This window comes from Rhineura floridana, chromosome 5 (genome assembly GCF_030035675.1).
Source record: "Rhineura floridana isolate rRhiFlo1 chromosome 5, rRhiFlo1.hap2, whole genome shotgun sequence".
In the NCBI taxonomy this organism is placed as follows: domain Eukaryota; kingdom Metazoa; phylum Chordata; class Lepidosauria; order Squamata; family Rhineuridae; genus Rhineura; species Rhineura floridana.
Window position 1 is genome coordinate 127,073,766 of NC_084484.1, and position 15,329 is coordinate 127,089,094.

The 15,329-nt window shown below is 41.5% G+C and overlaps 1 protein-coding gene across 2 annotated transcripts in view; it reads right to left on the bottom strand.

Annotated features, from left to right (window-relative positions):
• The window catches only part of CRYBG3 (crystallin beta-gamma domain containing 3), a 150,031-nt gene extending 140,639 nt beyond the window's left edge, over nucleotides 1–9,392 (bottom strand). For both annotated transcript variants that reach the window (XM_061628033.1, XM_061628034.1), the window contains exon 1: nucleotides 9,023–9,392. In XM_061628033.1, coding sequence (XP_061484017.1) covers nucleotides 9,023–9,156 — 134 coding nt within the window. In that variant the 5' untranslated portion in view covers nucleotides 9,157–9,392. The remainder of the gene's footprint in view (nucleotides 1–9,022) is intronic.
• Nucleotides 9,393–15,329: the final 5,937 nt, after the last annotated feature.

The following is a 15,329-nucleotide window of genomic DNA, read 5'->3' on the forward strand; positions in this document are numbered from 1 at the left end:
GGAATAAACCTCCCCCCTGGGATAAAAACCAAAGAAATGATGAAATTTTAAAAGGGGTAGGCCTAGAAGTAGGCATTGTGAGAGCAGGGGCACAGAATATCAATTCAGAAGGGCAAAATTACCCCAGGCCAAACCAAAAGTGCCAAGGACACACTGCTTACAGGTGTCTGTAAGCTAATGCTAGGAGCCTCCTAGATGGGAGAACTGGAGTGCTTGGTCTTAGAGGAGAGCATTGATATAGTGAGCATAATGGAGACCTGGTGGAATGGAGAAAACCAGTGGGATACGGTTATCCCTGGATATAAACTATATCAGAAAGACAGGGAAGGATGTATTGGTGGCGGAGTCGCTCTATACGTGAAAGAAGGAATTGAATCCAGCAAGCTCGAAACCCCAACAGAGGCAGACTCCTCCACAGAATCGTTGTGGGTGGTGATACCATGCCCCAGGAGGGACTTAATACTGGGAACGATCTATCGTCCCCCTGATCAAAATGCTCAGGGAGACCTTGAGATGAGATATGAAACTGAAGAAGCATCCAAACTAGGAAATGTGGTAGTAATGGGTGACTTCAACTACCCGGACATAGACTGGCTGCATATGTGTTCCAGTCACGACAAAAAGCAAAATTTCTAGATATTCTAAATGACTATTCCCTAGACCAGTTGGTCATGGAACCAACCAGAGGGATGGCAACCCTGGACTTAATCCTCAGTGGGGACTGGGACCTGGTGCAAGATGTAAATGTTGTCGAACCGATTGGGAGCAGTGACCATAGTGCTATTAAATTAAACATACATGTAAATGGCCAATTGCCAAGAAAATCCAACACGGTCACATTTGACTTCAAGAGAGGAAACTTCACAAAAATGAGGGGATTGGTAAAAGGAAAGCTGAAAAACAAAGTCCAGAGGGTCACATCACTCGAAAATGCTTGGAAGTTGTTTAAACACACTATATTAGAAGCTCAACTGGAATGCATACTGCAGATCAGAAAAGGTACCGCCAGGGCCAAGAAGATGCCAGCATGGTTAACGAGCAAAGTCAAGGAAGCTCTTAGAGGCAAAAAGTCTTCCTTCAGAAAATGGAAGACTTGTCCGAATGAAGAAAATAAAAAGGAACACAAAGTCTGGCACAAGAAATGCAAGAAGACAATAAGGGATCCTAAAAAAGAATTTGAGGAGCACATTGCTAAGAACATAAAAACCAACAACAAAAATTTCTATAAATACATTCAAAGCAGGAGACCATCTAGGGAGGCGATTGGACCCTTGGATGATAAGGGAGTCAAAAGTGTACTAAAGAACGATAAGGAGATTGCAGAGAAGCTAAATGAATTCTTTGCATCTGTCTTCACAGTGGAAGATATAGGGCAGATCCCTGAACCTGAACTAACATTTGCAGGAAGGGATTCTGAGGAACTGAGACAAATAGTGGTAACGAGAGAGGAAGTTCTAGGCTTAACAGACAATATAAAAACTGACAAATCACCGGGCCCGGATGGCATCCACCCGAGAGTTCTCAAAGAACTCAAAGGTGAAATTGCTGATCTGCTAACTAAAATATGTAACTTGTCCCTCAGGTCCTCCTCCGTGCCTGAGGACTGGAAAGTGGCAAATGCAACGCCAATCTTCAAAAAGGGATCCAGGGCAGATCCTGGAAATTACAGGCCAGTTGGCTTAAGTTCTGTCCCTGGAAAACTGGTAGAAAGTATTATTAAAGCTAGATTAACTAAGCACATAGAAGAACAAGCCTTGCTGAAGCAGAGCCAGCATGGCTTCTGCAACGGAAAGTCCTGTCTCAGTAACCTATTAGAATTCTTTGAGAGTGTCAACAAGCATATAGATAGAGGTGATCCAGTGGACATAGTGTACTTAGACTTTCAAAAAGTGTTTGACAAGGTACCTCACCAAAGACTTCTGAGGAAGCTTAGCAGTCATGGAATAAGAGGAGAGGTCCTCTTGTGGATAAGGAATTGGTTAAGAAGCAGAAAGCAGAGAGTAGGAATAAACGGACAGTTCTCCCAATGGAGGGCTGTAGAAAGTGGAGTCCCTCAAGGATCGCTTTTGGGACCTGTTCTTTTCAACTTGTTCATTAATGACCTAGAATTAGGAGTGAGCAGTGAAGTGGCCAAGTTTGCTGACAATACTAAATTGTTCAAGGTTGTTAAAACAAAGAGGGATTGCGAAGAGCTCCAAAAAGACCTCTCCAAACTGAGTGAATGGGCGGAGAAATGGCAAATGCAATTCAATATAAACAAGTGTTAAATTATGCATATTGGAGCAAACAATCTGAATTTTACATATACGCTCATGGGGTCTGAACTGGCGGTGACCGACCAGGAGAGAGACCTCGGGGTTATAGTGGACAGCATGATGAAAATGTCGACCCAGTGTGTGGCAGCTGTGAAAAAGGCAAATTCCATGCTAGCCATAATTAGGAAAGGTATTGAAAATAAAACAGCCGATATCATAATGCCGTTGTATAAATCTATGGTGCTGCCACACTTGGAATACTGTGTACAGTTCTGGTCGCCTCATCTCAAAAAGGATATTATAGAGTTGGAAAAGGTTCAGAAGAGGGCAACCAGAATGATCAAGGGGATGGAGCGACTCCCTTATGAGGAAAGGTTGCAGCATTTGGGGCTTTTTAGTTTAGAGAAAAGGTGGGTCAGAGGAGACATGATAGAAGTGTATAAAATTATGCATGGCATTGAGGAAGTGGATAGAGAAAAGTTTTTCTTCCTCTCTCATAATACCAGAACTCGTGGACATTCAAAGAAGCTGAATGTTGAAAGATTCAGGACAGACAAAGAAGTACTTCTTTACTCAGCGCATAGTTAAACTATGGAATTTGATCCCAGAAGACACAGTAATGTCCACCAGCTTGGATGGCTTTAAAAGAAGATTAGACAAATTCATGGAGGACGGGGCTATCAATGGCTACTAGCCATGATGGCTGTGCTCTGCCACCCTAGTCAGAGGCAGCATGCTTCTGAAAACCAGTTGCGGGAAGCCTTAGGAGGGGAGAGTGTATTTGCACTCGGGTCCTGCTTGCGGGCAGGCACCTGGTTGGCCACTGTGAGAACAGGATACTGGACTAGATGGGCCACTGGCCTGATCCAGCAGGCTCTTCTTATGTATGTTCTTATGTTCTTAATTAAGTAATTATGAGTACAACAACAGTGAAAGTAAAAGGACTGATAGAGCTTAGTAAGGATAAGAGGAGCAGTTCAAGCATACACAGAATTACAGAAAGAAGGGTGCATTTGACACAGCAACTACTACAGATAGTGTCTCTAATTCAGATATATTCACATACGTTCTCTAGTAAATTACTCCCTATAGCATTTTAAAGTACTTTGACATTAGGAATATTTAAAAAGTTCAAATAATACAAAAGGCAGTTCTAAAAATATGAAAAAGATAAAGTTTGATTAACACCGAGGATAACAGGCCAGCCAACCAGCTACTTATGGAGCTCAGCTGCTGAGATTCACCATACCTATCAACTGCACAGTTGTTGCTTTTCAGGCCAATTCATATCTGCACCTCTGATCTAGTGAGGGTTCTGCAAATTGAAGTGCTATTCCCTCTGCAGCTCCCTGAAAATCTTCAGAGGGTTGAGGAAGGTGGCTAGGGGATGAGGGAGAATCAGCAAAAAATTGCATCCGTCCCCTTCCATTCGCAGGAGCTTCTGCTGTATTGAAGACTCTTGTGTTCATAGAAGGACTCCTTCCATTAATGTTGGTTCGATCCAACCAAACATGTGCTTCTAGACCACTCTTTAGGGTAATTTTAACTTTATAGTCCTTCCGTTGTTACCTTGTTATTTTAAAATCTTTAAGTATTTACAGTATTTATTTTACACAAATATATTTTATACTTGATTTTTCTTATTGGTGTTCACCTTTGGATTCATGCTCAGGCATTACATCATTCCTCATTTCCATCTCATTTCCCCCAATGCCCCAGATTTAATGAGAACAAAACTTATTGCACAAGAAATTCTGGAAAAACGTGGTCTTGAAAAGACTGAGCAAGGTGAGCTAAAGATAGTAAAATGTGCTACTGAAATAAAAGTAAAGGTGTCCCCACACTTATAGTGCGAGTCTTGCGACGTTTACTAGGCAGACCGTTTGCGGCCTATTGCCGAAATAAAACACAAACACCATTCATTAGGTTAAATCATGGGCCACTTTATTAAACGGAATCAATTAGAATAATGAACCTGCAGACGGGAAATCAAGTACGGGAGCATTCTGATGATCCAGGCAAAGCCTGCTTGCAGCTATAGGGCAACCAAACCCTTGCCTGAGCCCAGCTCGGGCCACACCCTGAAGATGTGTAGGGGGTTCAACCCACATCACCGCCCCCCGGAGCTCACCTTTAGCTCACCTTGCTCAGTCTTTTCAATTGATGCTAGGATTATTGAAGAAAAACAAACAAACATTACATGCACTCAGAACATCAGAATTTTCCTATAAGGACTCTGAACTGCTCAAAACCCTTTTTCCAAATTTCCGTTCTAACACTAAATTTCATATTGTTGACCAACATTATTCAAAGCAAGCAATTTAATCTGCAGTGCATATGAATAGCAAAATGTCTTATTTTTGCACAGAGCTGTGGGTTAACACTGAGCACAAGGATTATGGCAGATTACACTGAGATTTTTCTGTCAAGCAACGCAACTAATATTAATAGACTGTGCATTAGACAAATAGATCAGATATCAAATTTAAAGTAATGCTGCTGGTATATAAGTGTGGCACTTTGTAATAACACATGTAGGAGTATTCAGTTCTGATGAAACTTAAACAATTATATCACAAGAAAGTAGCAGCAATATCTTGTAATTATTTGAAAACACAACAAATACTGACCTATGTTTCCATATGTTCACAACTCCAGTACTTTAAAACAAGATTATGTAAATGCTTAAAATGTCTGTGATATTTATGTTGTTGAAAGTGAAGTCTATAGAGCAGCATTTTTTATTAATTTATTGAATTTATAGCCTGCCCTTCCTCCCAAAGAAGCCCAAAGTTTGCTTTTTTAACAATGGGAAGCAATTTCATTTTGGCTATAAAATAATAGCAAAAGAAAATCCTAGAATATGTAGAAAAATAAATCAAATAAAAGTTTTAAAAATTCTTTTAGTACTTGAAGAAACTACAACTCATTTCCAATGGTTGCAGGATGTTCTACAGTTGTACTTATCAGCGCTGTACAACATGAAATAACTTAATTCAAGGGGACAAATCAAGCATCATATTTATTCACATTTGTATTTCCAAAAAGTGCAGAGTGATTTACAGAAGGTGACCTTTGCAAACTTGGTTCATCCATATGGACAAATGGGACAGCAATCTGGGGAGAGGTTAGACAGGAGAGGATCTCTAACAGTAGAACTCTCCTAACTTTGCCCAAAATACTAGGGCCAAATCAAACTCCTATTTCTCCTTCAACAAAGTCCTTAATTGTCCCTAATGTTGGATATCACCCAATAGATGTGGGTTGCTATTATTACTTTATAGAACACATCAGTGTAAAAGTACATGGCAAACTGTAGAGTTTAATAAGGGGGAGAAGGGTTTCATCCAAAAAAAGCTTACAATCAAAAATAGAGGAAGGCAGAGTCAAGGACATCAATAGATTAATGTGAGCATTTGACTGTAAGCTTAAAATACTCAACCCATTAATGAAAAAAGCTTATTGGAGAACAACAATTAACAAGAAGACAATACAAAGATATTATCAAAAACTTATAACTGATTTTTCAAAATCTATACTAAAATGCCAGTTCTTAAAAGCAAATACAGTTTTAACATTCAATTAAAAAAAACAGCATTGTTACATGAATACTTCATAGCTTTTAATCTTCTATTGTATTGATGGCTTTTGTATTTTTGATGTTGTAAACTGCTTAGACGGGTGGCTAGACATATTTATAAATAAATAAATCCCACATAATGAATATACATCAGCCCTACATTACAACTATAAATACATAGATAAAGTATGTGAAATCTGTTTACCATATCCAAACCTGTATACTGTAATCTGAATCAAATGAGACTCTCACAAGATTGCAAAGGGCTCATTAACTCTGCACATATTGTCCTAAAACCTTCCTCGTTAATGTGCAGGTGTGTGGGGGGAGTTCACTACTCATGTTGTGTCACTCTAAGCATTCATATACTAGACTGCAATGAAAACCCTCAGTCAGAAACCCTCTCTCTCTACCACAATGGAATAAGTAGCAAGGTGTCAGACTATTTGTTTGCAATCTAACAGGGGAGATTCACATGTGTACCTGACATAGATGCCCACTATGATGTGCATCCTGTCCCCAAAAACTTGATTAATGTGTCTGATGTGGATACAAATTCCAAGCTGGGACTAAATCACATGCAATAAATTGCAGCCACAGCTTGATTGCATTCAAAGGTCAGTGCCCACAATGTCTGTAGAATGAAAATGGAAATGGACTGCCTTCAAGTCAATCCCGATTTATGGCTACCCTATGAATAGGGTTTTCATGGTAAGCCGTATTCAGAGGGGGTTTACCTCTGAGGCTAGTCCTCCCCAGCTGGCTAGGGCCTGCTCAGCTTGCGCAAGCCAGCCCCTTCCTTGTCCGCAACTGCCAGCTGGGGGGCAACTGGTTGGCTCCTTGGGACTATGCAGCTTGCCCATGGCTGCACAGGTGGCAGAACACGTAACCCCTGAGCCACTCACTGTGAGGGTGGTCTTTAGCTGGTCCTTTACACCCAGGAGACACAAGCGGGGATTTGAACTCACAGGCTCTGGACTCCCAGCCAGGCTCTCTTGTAGAATATTTTGTTTTAAAAACCATTTTAATTAGATCTATGTCCACTGCAATTCAGAAAGAGGTCACCAGTATAAGTATTCCACATTTTTCTTCTCTTTTACACACAGGAGAGAATTTTTCAACTTATAGCAGCACCAATTCTACAGGCCCATTTGTGGTGTTTCCCAGACAAAGTGTTTTGTTTTACATTGTTTAATAATCTAGGAAATCTTCCATATTATTATTTGTCATACCTTAACAAGGCTCATTGCTCACAAAAACCAAGACAAGATGCCAAATTGCTTACAACTTCCTGCATAATAATTGCCAAAGCCAGAAATGAAAATACATTTCTGAGAAGGAATTATTCCTTCATTTTAACCAACAAAAACACTCAATTCTAATTATGGTGTATCTAAAATCCAGAATAAATATTTAAAAACCCATTTTAAGAAATCCAGCTGCCTATTAACCAGACGAAATAGCATGGAGAACTTCAAACCACTAATGTACAGCACTTAAAAAAAGGTGTAAAGAAAAAGTCCTTGTTTTTTAAATATGAGACTTGTCTCAGATTTTTACTAATATTTGCCATCTAATCTATCACTATTTTTAACTTTTACCAATATATAATATTTACCATCTAGGAAACAGTTTGTGGGTCCTGTGCTGACAAAGTATTAAAACGTTTTGTTTTTGTCACAAGTAAGTGTAATTGGCCAAATGTATAGCCGCTACTCAGGAAACCAAGTTTCTAGATATGTACCACTAACCAGTTAACTAGTTACATGTCACTGTAATATCTGTATCTGTAATTTTCTATTATATACTAAAGTAAAGAAATTTCCATATACAGTATTTCGTGGGCTTGTCCAAGAGGTTTGTACCCTGGAGTGTGATTATAAATAATGGCACATTAATTCAGCAATCAGTTTCTAAAAAGAACCTCTACATTTCCATTAGCATGTGAGAAATTATTCCTAACAGAAATGCACACTTTTGTTACTTTGCTGAAAGTAACCCCATGCCCTGGGCTCCTGCTGGAAGGAAGGGCGGGGTATAAATAAAATCATAAATAAATAAATGTTTACTTGGAAGTAAGTCTTGCTGCTTTCATTGGAAACTGTATAAAGGACTGTAGCCAAAATTCACTTTCCTCAAAATAGCTTCGGGGGGCGGAATAGGGGGAGAGAAAGAGTGTCCTTGACTTTATAGGAACTTCACTTTAGGGATGTCCATATGGAATATCAACCACTGCAGATACCTTAATCTCAGAGATGTACTTATTAATTGCTAACTGCTGCAGCATTCTATTTATTTCTTTATAGTATTTATATACTACCTATCATAATACATATCCCAGGGTGGTTCACAATAAATGTACTGATAGGGAAGAAATAATTTGCTCTGCCGTACCCCACTAGCTCACTTATTGCAAGTGGTATTTACTGTGAAATGTTAAGATTACTGTCTTCAGACCAAAGTACCTCATACCCTCAGAAAGGTTTGGCAAATGCTTTACTCCAGTATATGAAAGTGCTTAAAATCAAAATTAGTCTGATTTGATTATGTTTTATTTGGAAAGTAGGAGGGGAAGAAAGAGCTGAAGGGGGAAACAATTCACTGCTCTTGGGTGACCCAGGTAAAATCCAGCCAGCCAGCCTGACCCTCACATTGTTGTTATGTGCCTTCAAGTCGATTACGACTTATGGCGACCCTATGAATTAGCGACCTCCAATAGCATCTGTTATGAACCACCCTGTTCAGATCTTGTAAGTTCAGATCTGCGGCTTCCTTTATGGAATCAGTCCATCTCTTGGACTTATGGAATTAGACCCTCACATACTCGCATAAAAATAAAAATAAATTCTAAGAGGCGTCCTGCCCACACACTTTGGCTGCGTTGTACCACTGGGAAATACCTCTTTTGCCCACAGCCACTGAGGGCTTTCCTTAGCCTGTTCCCACAGTAGAAAACTGCTTCTATCCTAAAGCGATGGGAAACAAGGCAGAGAAAGTACTATGGAAGAGAAGCACTAAAACAAACTGGGCAAGGCCGGGAGGTGAAGGGGAGCATGAGGGGAAACGTCTCAAAGAAGAGGCTGAAGCGCTCGAGTCACAACAGCACAGCGAAGGCAGGCAACTTCAGCTGAGCCAAGGAGGAACAAACGATTCGTCGTTCCCGGCCTTGCTCGTGCCCTTTCCCTACCTGCGTGCGCTCTGCCGCTGAGAAGCTGCTTTGCCCTCTTCCTCCTGCTCCTTGGAAGGGCTCCTAGTGAAAAGTCGGGAGAAGCTACTGTGCCAGGAGGAGCCGGTTTTCCTCTGTCTACTCCCGCCGGACATCTCCAACACGCACAGAAGACGGAAGGCTGCCTCTTGGTTTGGACTGAGGAGGCAGACGGTTCCGTGAGGCGACTCTCCGTCGATGGTCCCTTCCCGCGCTCGCTGTGGTAAAACCCCTTCTTCCTAAGTTTCTAGTGCAGTACTACAGCGGCAGGACAGGGGAAAGGGAAGTATCCCAAGCAGCAGCCAGCCACTGATTTCTGCCCCCTGTGGAGGCAGGAAGGGCTGCGCGGCTCCCTTAGCCATCCGGCCCATGAGGAGGAGCCATAGCCGCTTCCAGCGCGGCCCCTTCTTCCACAGCCCGCCCCCTCCCAAGACAGTACGAGTGTAGGCTCCGCGCTCCTTGTGCAGTGTTGGGGACAACATTCCCGCCTCCCTCCCTCGGTTCAGCCAAGAACTTCAGGTTGGCCGAGTTATTGCCTCCCCTCAATAAACAACAGTTACCAATAGGCGTGTGAGTTTCTCGACGGCAACGTGAAAGGGGAAGCAACTTCCATTTCACTCAGGAACAATGTGGGTGATCGCCCACACATTTTTAACCGCTAAACAAAAATGTTAAAGGAAAAAAACAAACACTTTTCTTCCCAGAGGGCTAGTCTTGAAGTCTGTTGCAGACAGCAGAACAAGAAAACCAATAATCTTGTGTGGCACCTTGAAGACTACACTTCATTTTGGCACAGGTTTTCCTGAATTAGAGCCCACCCAGTCCGCGAAGACATGCTGCAACATGCACCCCAATCCTATGCAAGTTTGCTTGGAAGTCAGTCTCATTAAGATTATACTGGGGCTTACTCTCAGGTTAGGTGTGTGTAGGATTACAGCCTTAGCTTTTGAGGTGCCACAAGGCTCTTTTTTTCATTTTGCCTACATACATATATGGTGGGACTGCCTTCAAGTCAATCCCGGTTTATGGCGACCTTATGAATAGGGTTTTCATGGTAAGTGGTGTTCAGAGGGGGTTTACCATTGCCTCCCTCTGAGGCTAGTCCTCCCCAGCTGGCTAGGGCCTGCTCAGCTTGCCACAGCTGCACAAGCCAGCCCCTTCCTTGTCCGCAACTGCCAGCTGGGGGGCAACTGGGCTCCTTGGGACTATGCAGCTTGCCCACGGCAGCACAGGTGGCAGGGCACGTGACCCCTGAGCCATTCACTGTGGGGGTGATCTTTAGCTGGCACTCGACACCCAGGAGAAACGAGCGGGGATTTGAACTCACAGACTCTGGACTCCCAGCCAGGCTGCCCTCCACACTGTGCTATACCAGCTGTTTTTTGCCTACATAGGGCACTGGACAACTCAAAAGGGGTGCACACCTTTGAGTGGTAACATGTTTGAATACTAGGAGGAATGCCTCTCCCTATACAATCTGCTAGTGAGTTAAGATTGGGGTGGGGGGTAGTGTTCCACCACTAGGAGTTGCACATCTGGCAGTGACACATGGGTGGGTCTTCTTTGTGGTGGCACCCTAGTTTTGGAACTCCCTGCGCCCTGAAATTCAGTGAGCACCCACTCAAAACATTATACCATCTCAAAACATGATTTTTTACCCAGGCTTTTGAGAACGGTTACTGCATTTAGTAATTTGCCTTTATCATGTTTTTGTGATTTTATGTATGGCTGCAGTTTTTTTAAAAAGTTTGTTGTTACTGCCCTGAAATCATTGGATGAAGAACGGAATATGAATAGCCTTAATAAATATGTAAATAAACATTATAATGTATGGCGGACAGAAGGACTAGCTTTCCATGATACCCCAAGTTTATTAATCAAATTTCATTCTATTTGTTTCCTGCTCCAGAAGAACATATGCAGTGCCATCCTAAGCACAGGTACTCAAAAGAAAATCATTCTTTGAACATGCTTAGGACTGCAGTCTTAAACTACTTGTTATTGTTGTTATATGCCTTCAAGTCGATTATGACTTATGGCGACCCTATGAATCACTGACCTCCAAGACCATCTGTCATGAACCACCCTGTTCAGATCTTGTAAGTTCAGGTTTGTGGCTTCTTTTATGGAATCCATCTCTTGTTTGGTCTTCCTCTTTTTCTACTCCGTGCTGTTTTTCCCAACATTATTGTCTTTTGTAGCGAATCACGTCTTCTCATTATGTGTGGAAAGTATGATAACCTCAGTTTCATCATTTTAGCTTCTAGTGATAGTTCTGGTTTAATTTGTTCTGACACCCAATTAATTGTCTTTTTTGCAGTCCATGGTATGTGCAAAGCTCTCCTCCAACACTACATTTCAAATGAGTTGATTTCTTCTCTTTTATAGAGTTCTTCAGTGTATTGCTTCCATTTTCCTTTTATTTCATCTCAGTCAGTCAGTGTGTTCCCCTGTTGATTATTCAACATCCCTACTCTTGCTTTAAATTTCATTCATTTCTGTAATCTTTTGGAACAGGCTCTTGTTCTACCCTTTTTTGTTGTCCTCTTCTGTTTCTATACAATAACTATGGTTATAGTTCTCTTTGTCCCTACGTACAGTACTAGTCGCTGTATTGTTGCATTTTGGGTTCTGACTGTATTTCTATCTCCTTTTGCTTTTGCTTTCCTTCTCTCTTTAACCATTTTAAGAGTTTCTTCCATCATCGACTGAGGTGTTTCTCTCTTTTTAGCTAGAGGTATTGTCTTTTTGCATTCTTCCCTGATAATGTCTCTGATTTCACTCCATAGTTCTTCTGGTTCTCTGTCAACTAAGTTTAAGCCTCAAGCCTGTTCCTTATTTGATCTTTATATTCTTCTGGAATGTTATTTAAATTGTATTTTGGCATTATGATTGCTTGGTTGTTCTTCTTTAGCTTTACTCTGATTTTCAATACGACCAGTTCATGATCTGTACCTCAGTCTGTTCCTGGTCTTGTTTTCGCATAAAGTATGGAACTTCTCCATCTTCTGCTACCAATTATATAATCAATTTGATTCCTATATTGACCATTTGGTGATGTCTACATGTACAGTCGTCTTTTTGGTTGCTCAAAAAATGTGTTTGCAAGAAACAAATTGGCGTCACAGTATTCAATAAATCTTTTTCCTGCTTCATTTCTGTCTCATAAGCCCCATTTCCCCACAATTTCTAGTTCTTTTCTGTTCCCTACTTTTGCATTCCAGTCTCCCGTGATTATCAGCACATCTTGTTTTGGTGTGTGATCAATTTCTTCCTGTACGTCTGCATAAAATCTCTCAAATTCCTCTTCTTCTGCATTTGCTGTGGGAGACTTGGATGATGGTTATGTTAATAGGTTTCCCGTTTAATCTCATTGATATCACTCCCTCTGATCTTGCATTGTAGCTCCTAATTGCTTGTGCTGCATCACTTCTCACTATTAAAGCAACTACATTTCTTCTTAATTTCTCCTTTCCTGCATAAAATATTTTGTAGTTGCCTGATTGAAAATTTCCCATTCCTGTCCATTTTAGTTCACTCACACCAAGTATTGCAATGTCGATGCGTTCCATTTCTTGCTTGACAATTTCCAACTTTCCCTGGTTCATGCTTCTCACATTCCATGTTCCTATTGTGTGCGTTATACAACTCCAGACTCTCCTTTCGCATCTGTGTGCATCAGCCTCTGGGCTTTGATCCAGCTGCATCATTAGCCACAGCACTACTCGTACTTGTCCTTTGTTCTCCCCCAATAGCTTGGTGAGTGCCTTCTGATCTGCGGGTCTCATCTTCCAGCATTATCTCATGTTGCATTTTGGATACTCTGTTCATAGGGTTTTTGTGGTAAGAGGTGTTCAGAGGTGGTTTATGTGATGTTCCTATATTAATGTATATATGGTAAGTGTTGGTTGTTTAGAAGATACATGGTAAGTAGAGTGAAAGAGGAGGGGGAGTGAATGGGCAGTAGAATGCTAGATGATTGGCTGAGTGTTTAAAATGGCTGAACGTATAAAAGGAAGAGTGAGAGTGGAATCTGGGGGGAAAAGAGAAAGAGTGGGTTGTTTGGTGGGGTTGAGAGCGTGGTTTGCCAGGAGAGGGAAAGAGAAGGAGGGAGGTGGAGTTCAGATTAGTATTGAGTAAAACCATATGCTTATGTGCCTTAAGAAGAAATCTTGTTAATCTTGTTAGCTTTGTTATCTTTAATAAATACTTAATTTGGTTTACCAAAGGCCTGATCCTTGGCTGGGGTTTCACAGACCAGAAGGGAGGGTAAAGTAATGACCAAGGCTGAAGGGAAACTGTAACAAATGGTGGCAGCGGTGAAGAGAATAACAATACCAGTATTCAGAGTCTCTGGGAATACTAGTATTAGGATGTGACTGGTGGTTGCTTAGCAGGGGGATCTGTTGAGATCTGTGCTAGAGCAGGGAGAGAAACAATAAAAAAGGACAGTCCGGACTGGTGGAGTCCCTGGTGGTGCCTAGTGACAGGCAGTAGCCACGCGCAGGTAGGAACCTGACAGGGAGAGCCAGGGAAGGATGCCTCACAGTTTACCATTGCCTTCCTCTGAGTCTGGATGCATCTTAGTCTGGTATCTCAGCTTTGACCATTTCGCCTTGTGTGCCCCTGCTAGGAGTCTAGCCTCTTGGTCTAGACTTCTGACAGCATTGCTCTCAGCTTCTTCAACATTCTCAAACTCCCTCACCACGTTAAGGTGTGCATCCTAGAGGGGATTAAATTACTTACATGTATTTATATAAAACAGGAGGTAATATGGGGGGTTTTTCAACAGAAAATTGTGAGTCTGTACCTCGAAAGGATAGAGAACCCTACATGTGCACAAATGCTCATTTAGATAGTCAACATTTGTTTCCATGCACCACTTTTGAGTATAATTTTATACAACCATTAAGTAAAGTGATTATGACTAGTTACTTTTTAAACAGTTTATCCTATACGTGTCTACTCAGAAATAAGCCCCATTGAGTTCATTGCGGCTTACTCTCAAGTAAGTGGATAAGCATCAACATTAACTATCATTATTACTTTCATCATACTTAAATGTAAATGTACTGCCTTCAAGTCGATTCTTGACATATGGCGACCCTATGCATAGGGTTTTCATGAGGCTGAGAGGCAGTGACTGGCCCAAGGTCACCCAGTGAGCTTCATGGCTATGTGGGGATTCGAACCCTGGTCTCCCAGATCATAGTCCAACACCTTAACCACTACACTACACTGGCTCACATTTCATCATACCTAGGAAGATGTATTTTTAAGAAGTCAAAGAAGGGGAATACAAGAAAGTACACCTCCAGGAATTGGATGACTGAAAATAAAGGGCAACTAAATCCCATCAGTGTGAGATGGTGATTTCACTTTAACTTGATCATGATCAAAGTGGCACACCATTATACAGGGCTGGATGAAAAGAGCTACTTTAGGTGTGACCAAGTCCTTGAATGTGACTAGTGGTGTTTTAATTTTTCCCATTTATGCACAGATCCCCAGGCCATGTTACGAACTGATTAGGATCAGGGGCAGCTCGAGGTTTGATAATATTCTCTCATGTCAGTGTTCTCCCTGGGGAGCTTACCACTGGTGGTAGGCAGCAACAGTGCTGTGAGACACCCATCACTTTAGATTTCCAACAATAGCCTGATGGAGCATTGCTCTGAGGGGATTTTTAAATAGTGGGCACTTTCATCCTTCATGCAAGATAAAAACTGACCCAGGAGGGGCAGGTAAGCACAATCCAGCACAGTCATCATCACCCATGGTTCATCAACAGCTGCCTGATAAGGTGGCCATATACCCTACTTTAGAGGACAGTCATATTTGAAGGAGTCAGCCCAAGTCTGATTTAAACAACAATAAGACTGTGAGCACACTAGTCACCTAAAGCAAAGTGTTTCCATTGGCCACACCTGGAGGGGGAACAGGTAGATCTGTTGATTTGTTTATGCTAATAAATATTACCTAGTTGTTTTTCCCATGCCTCTACAGTTTAAACATTTGGAAATACAATATCATACAGTTGCAAATGTATCAGGATATCAAACAGCAGGGTTATAAGGTGTGATAGGAATATCACTAAGGATAACCGTCAGGAAGTTTATCTTTAAAAAGGAGGCTAGAGGACACAGTTTTGCATAAAATCTGCGCATGCAAATATAGAGATAATCACTATAATTTAAATAAAAAGACACTGTATCTCACCATACTGGGTAACCAGGTGGCCTGTGTATGTGCTCAGTCTGTTAACTGTTAACAGCATACATAACTCCTT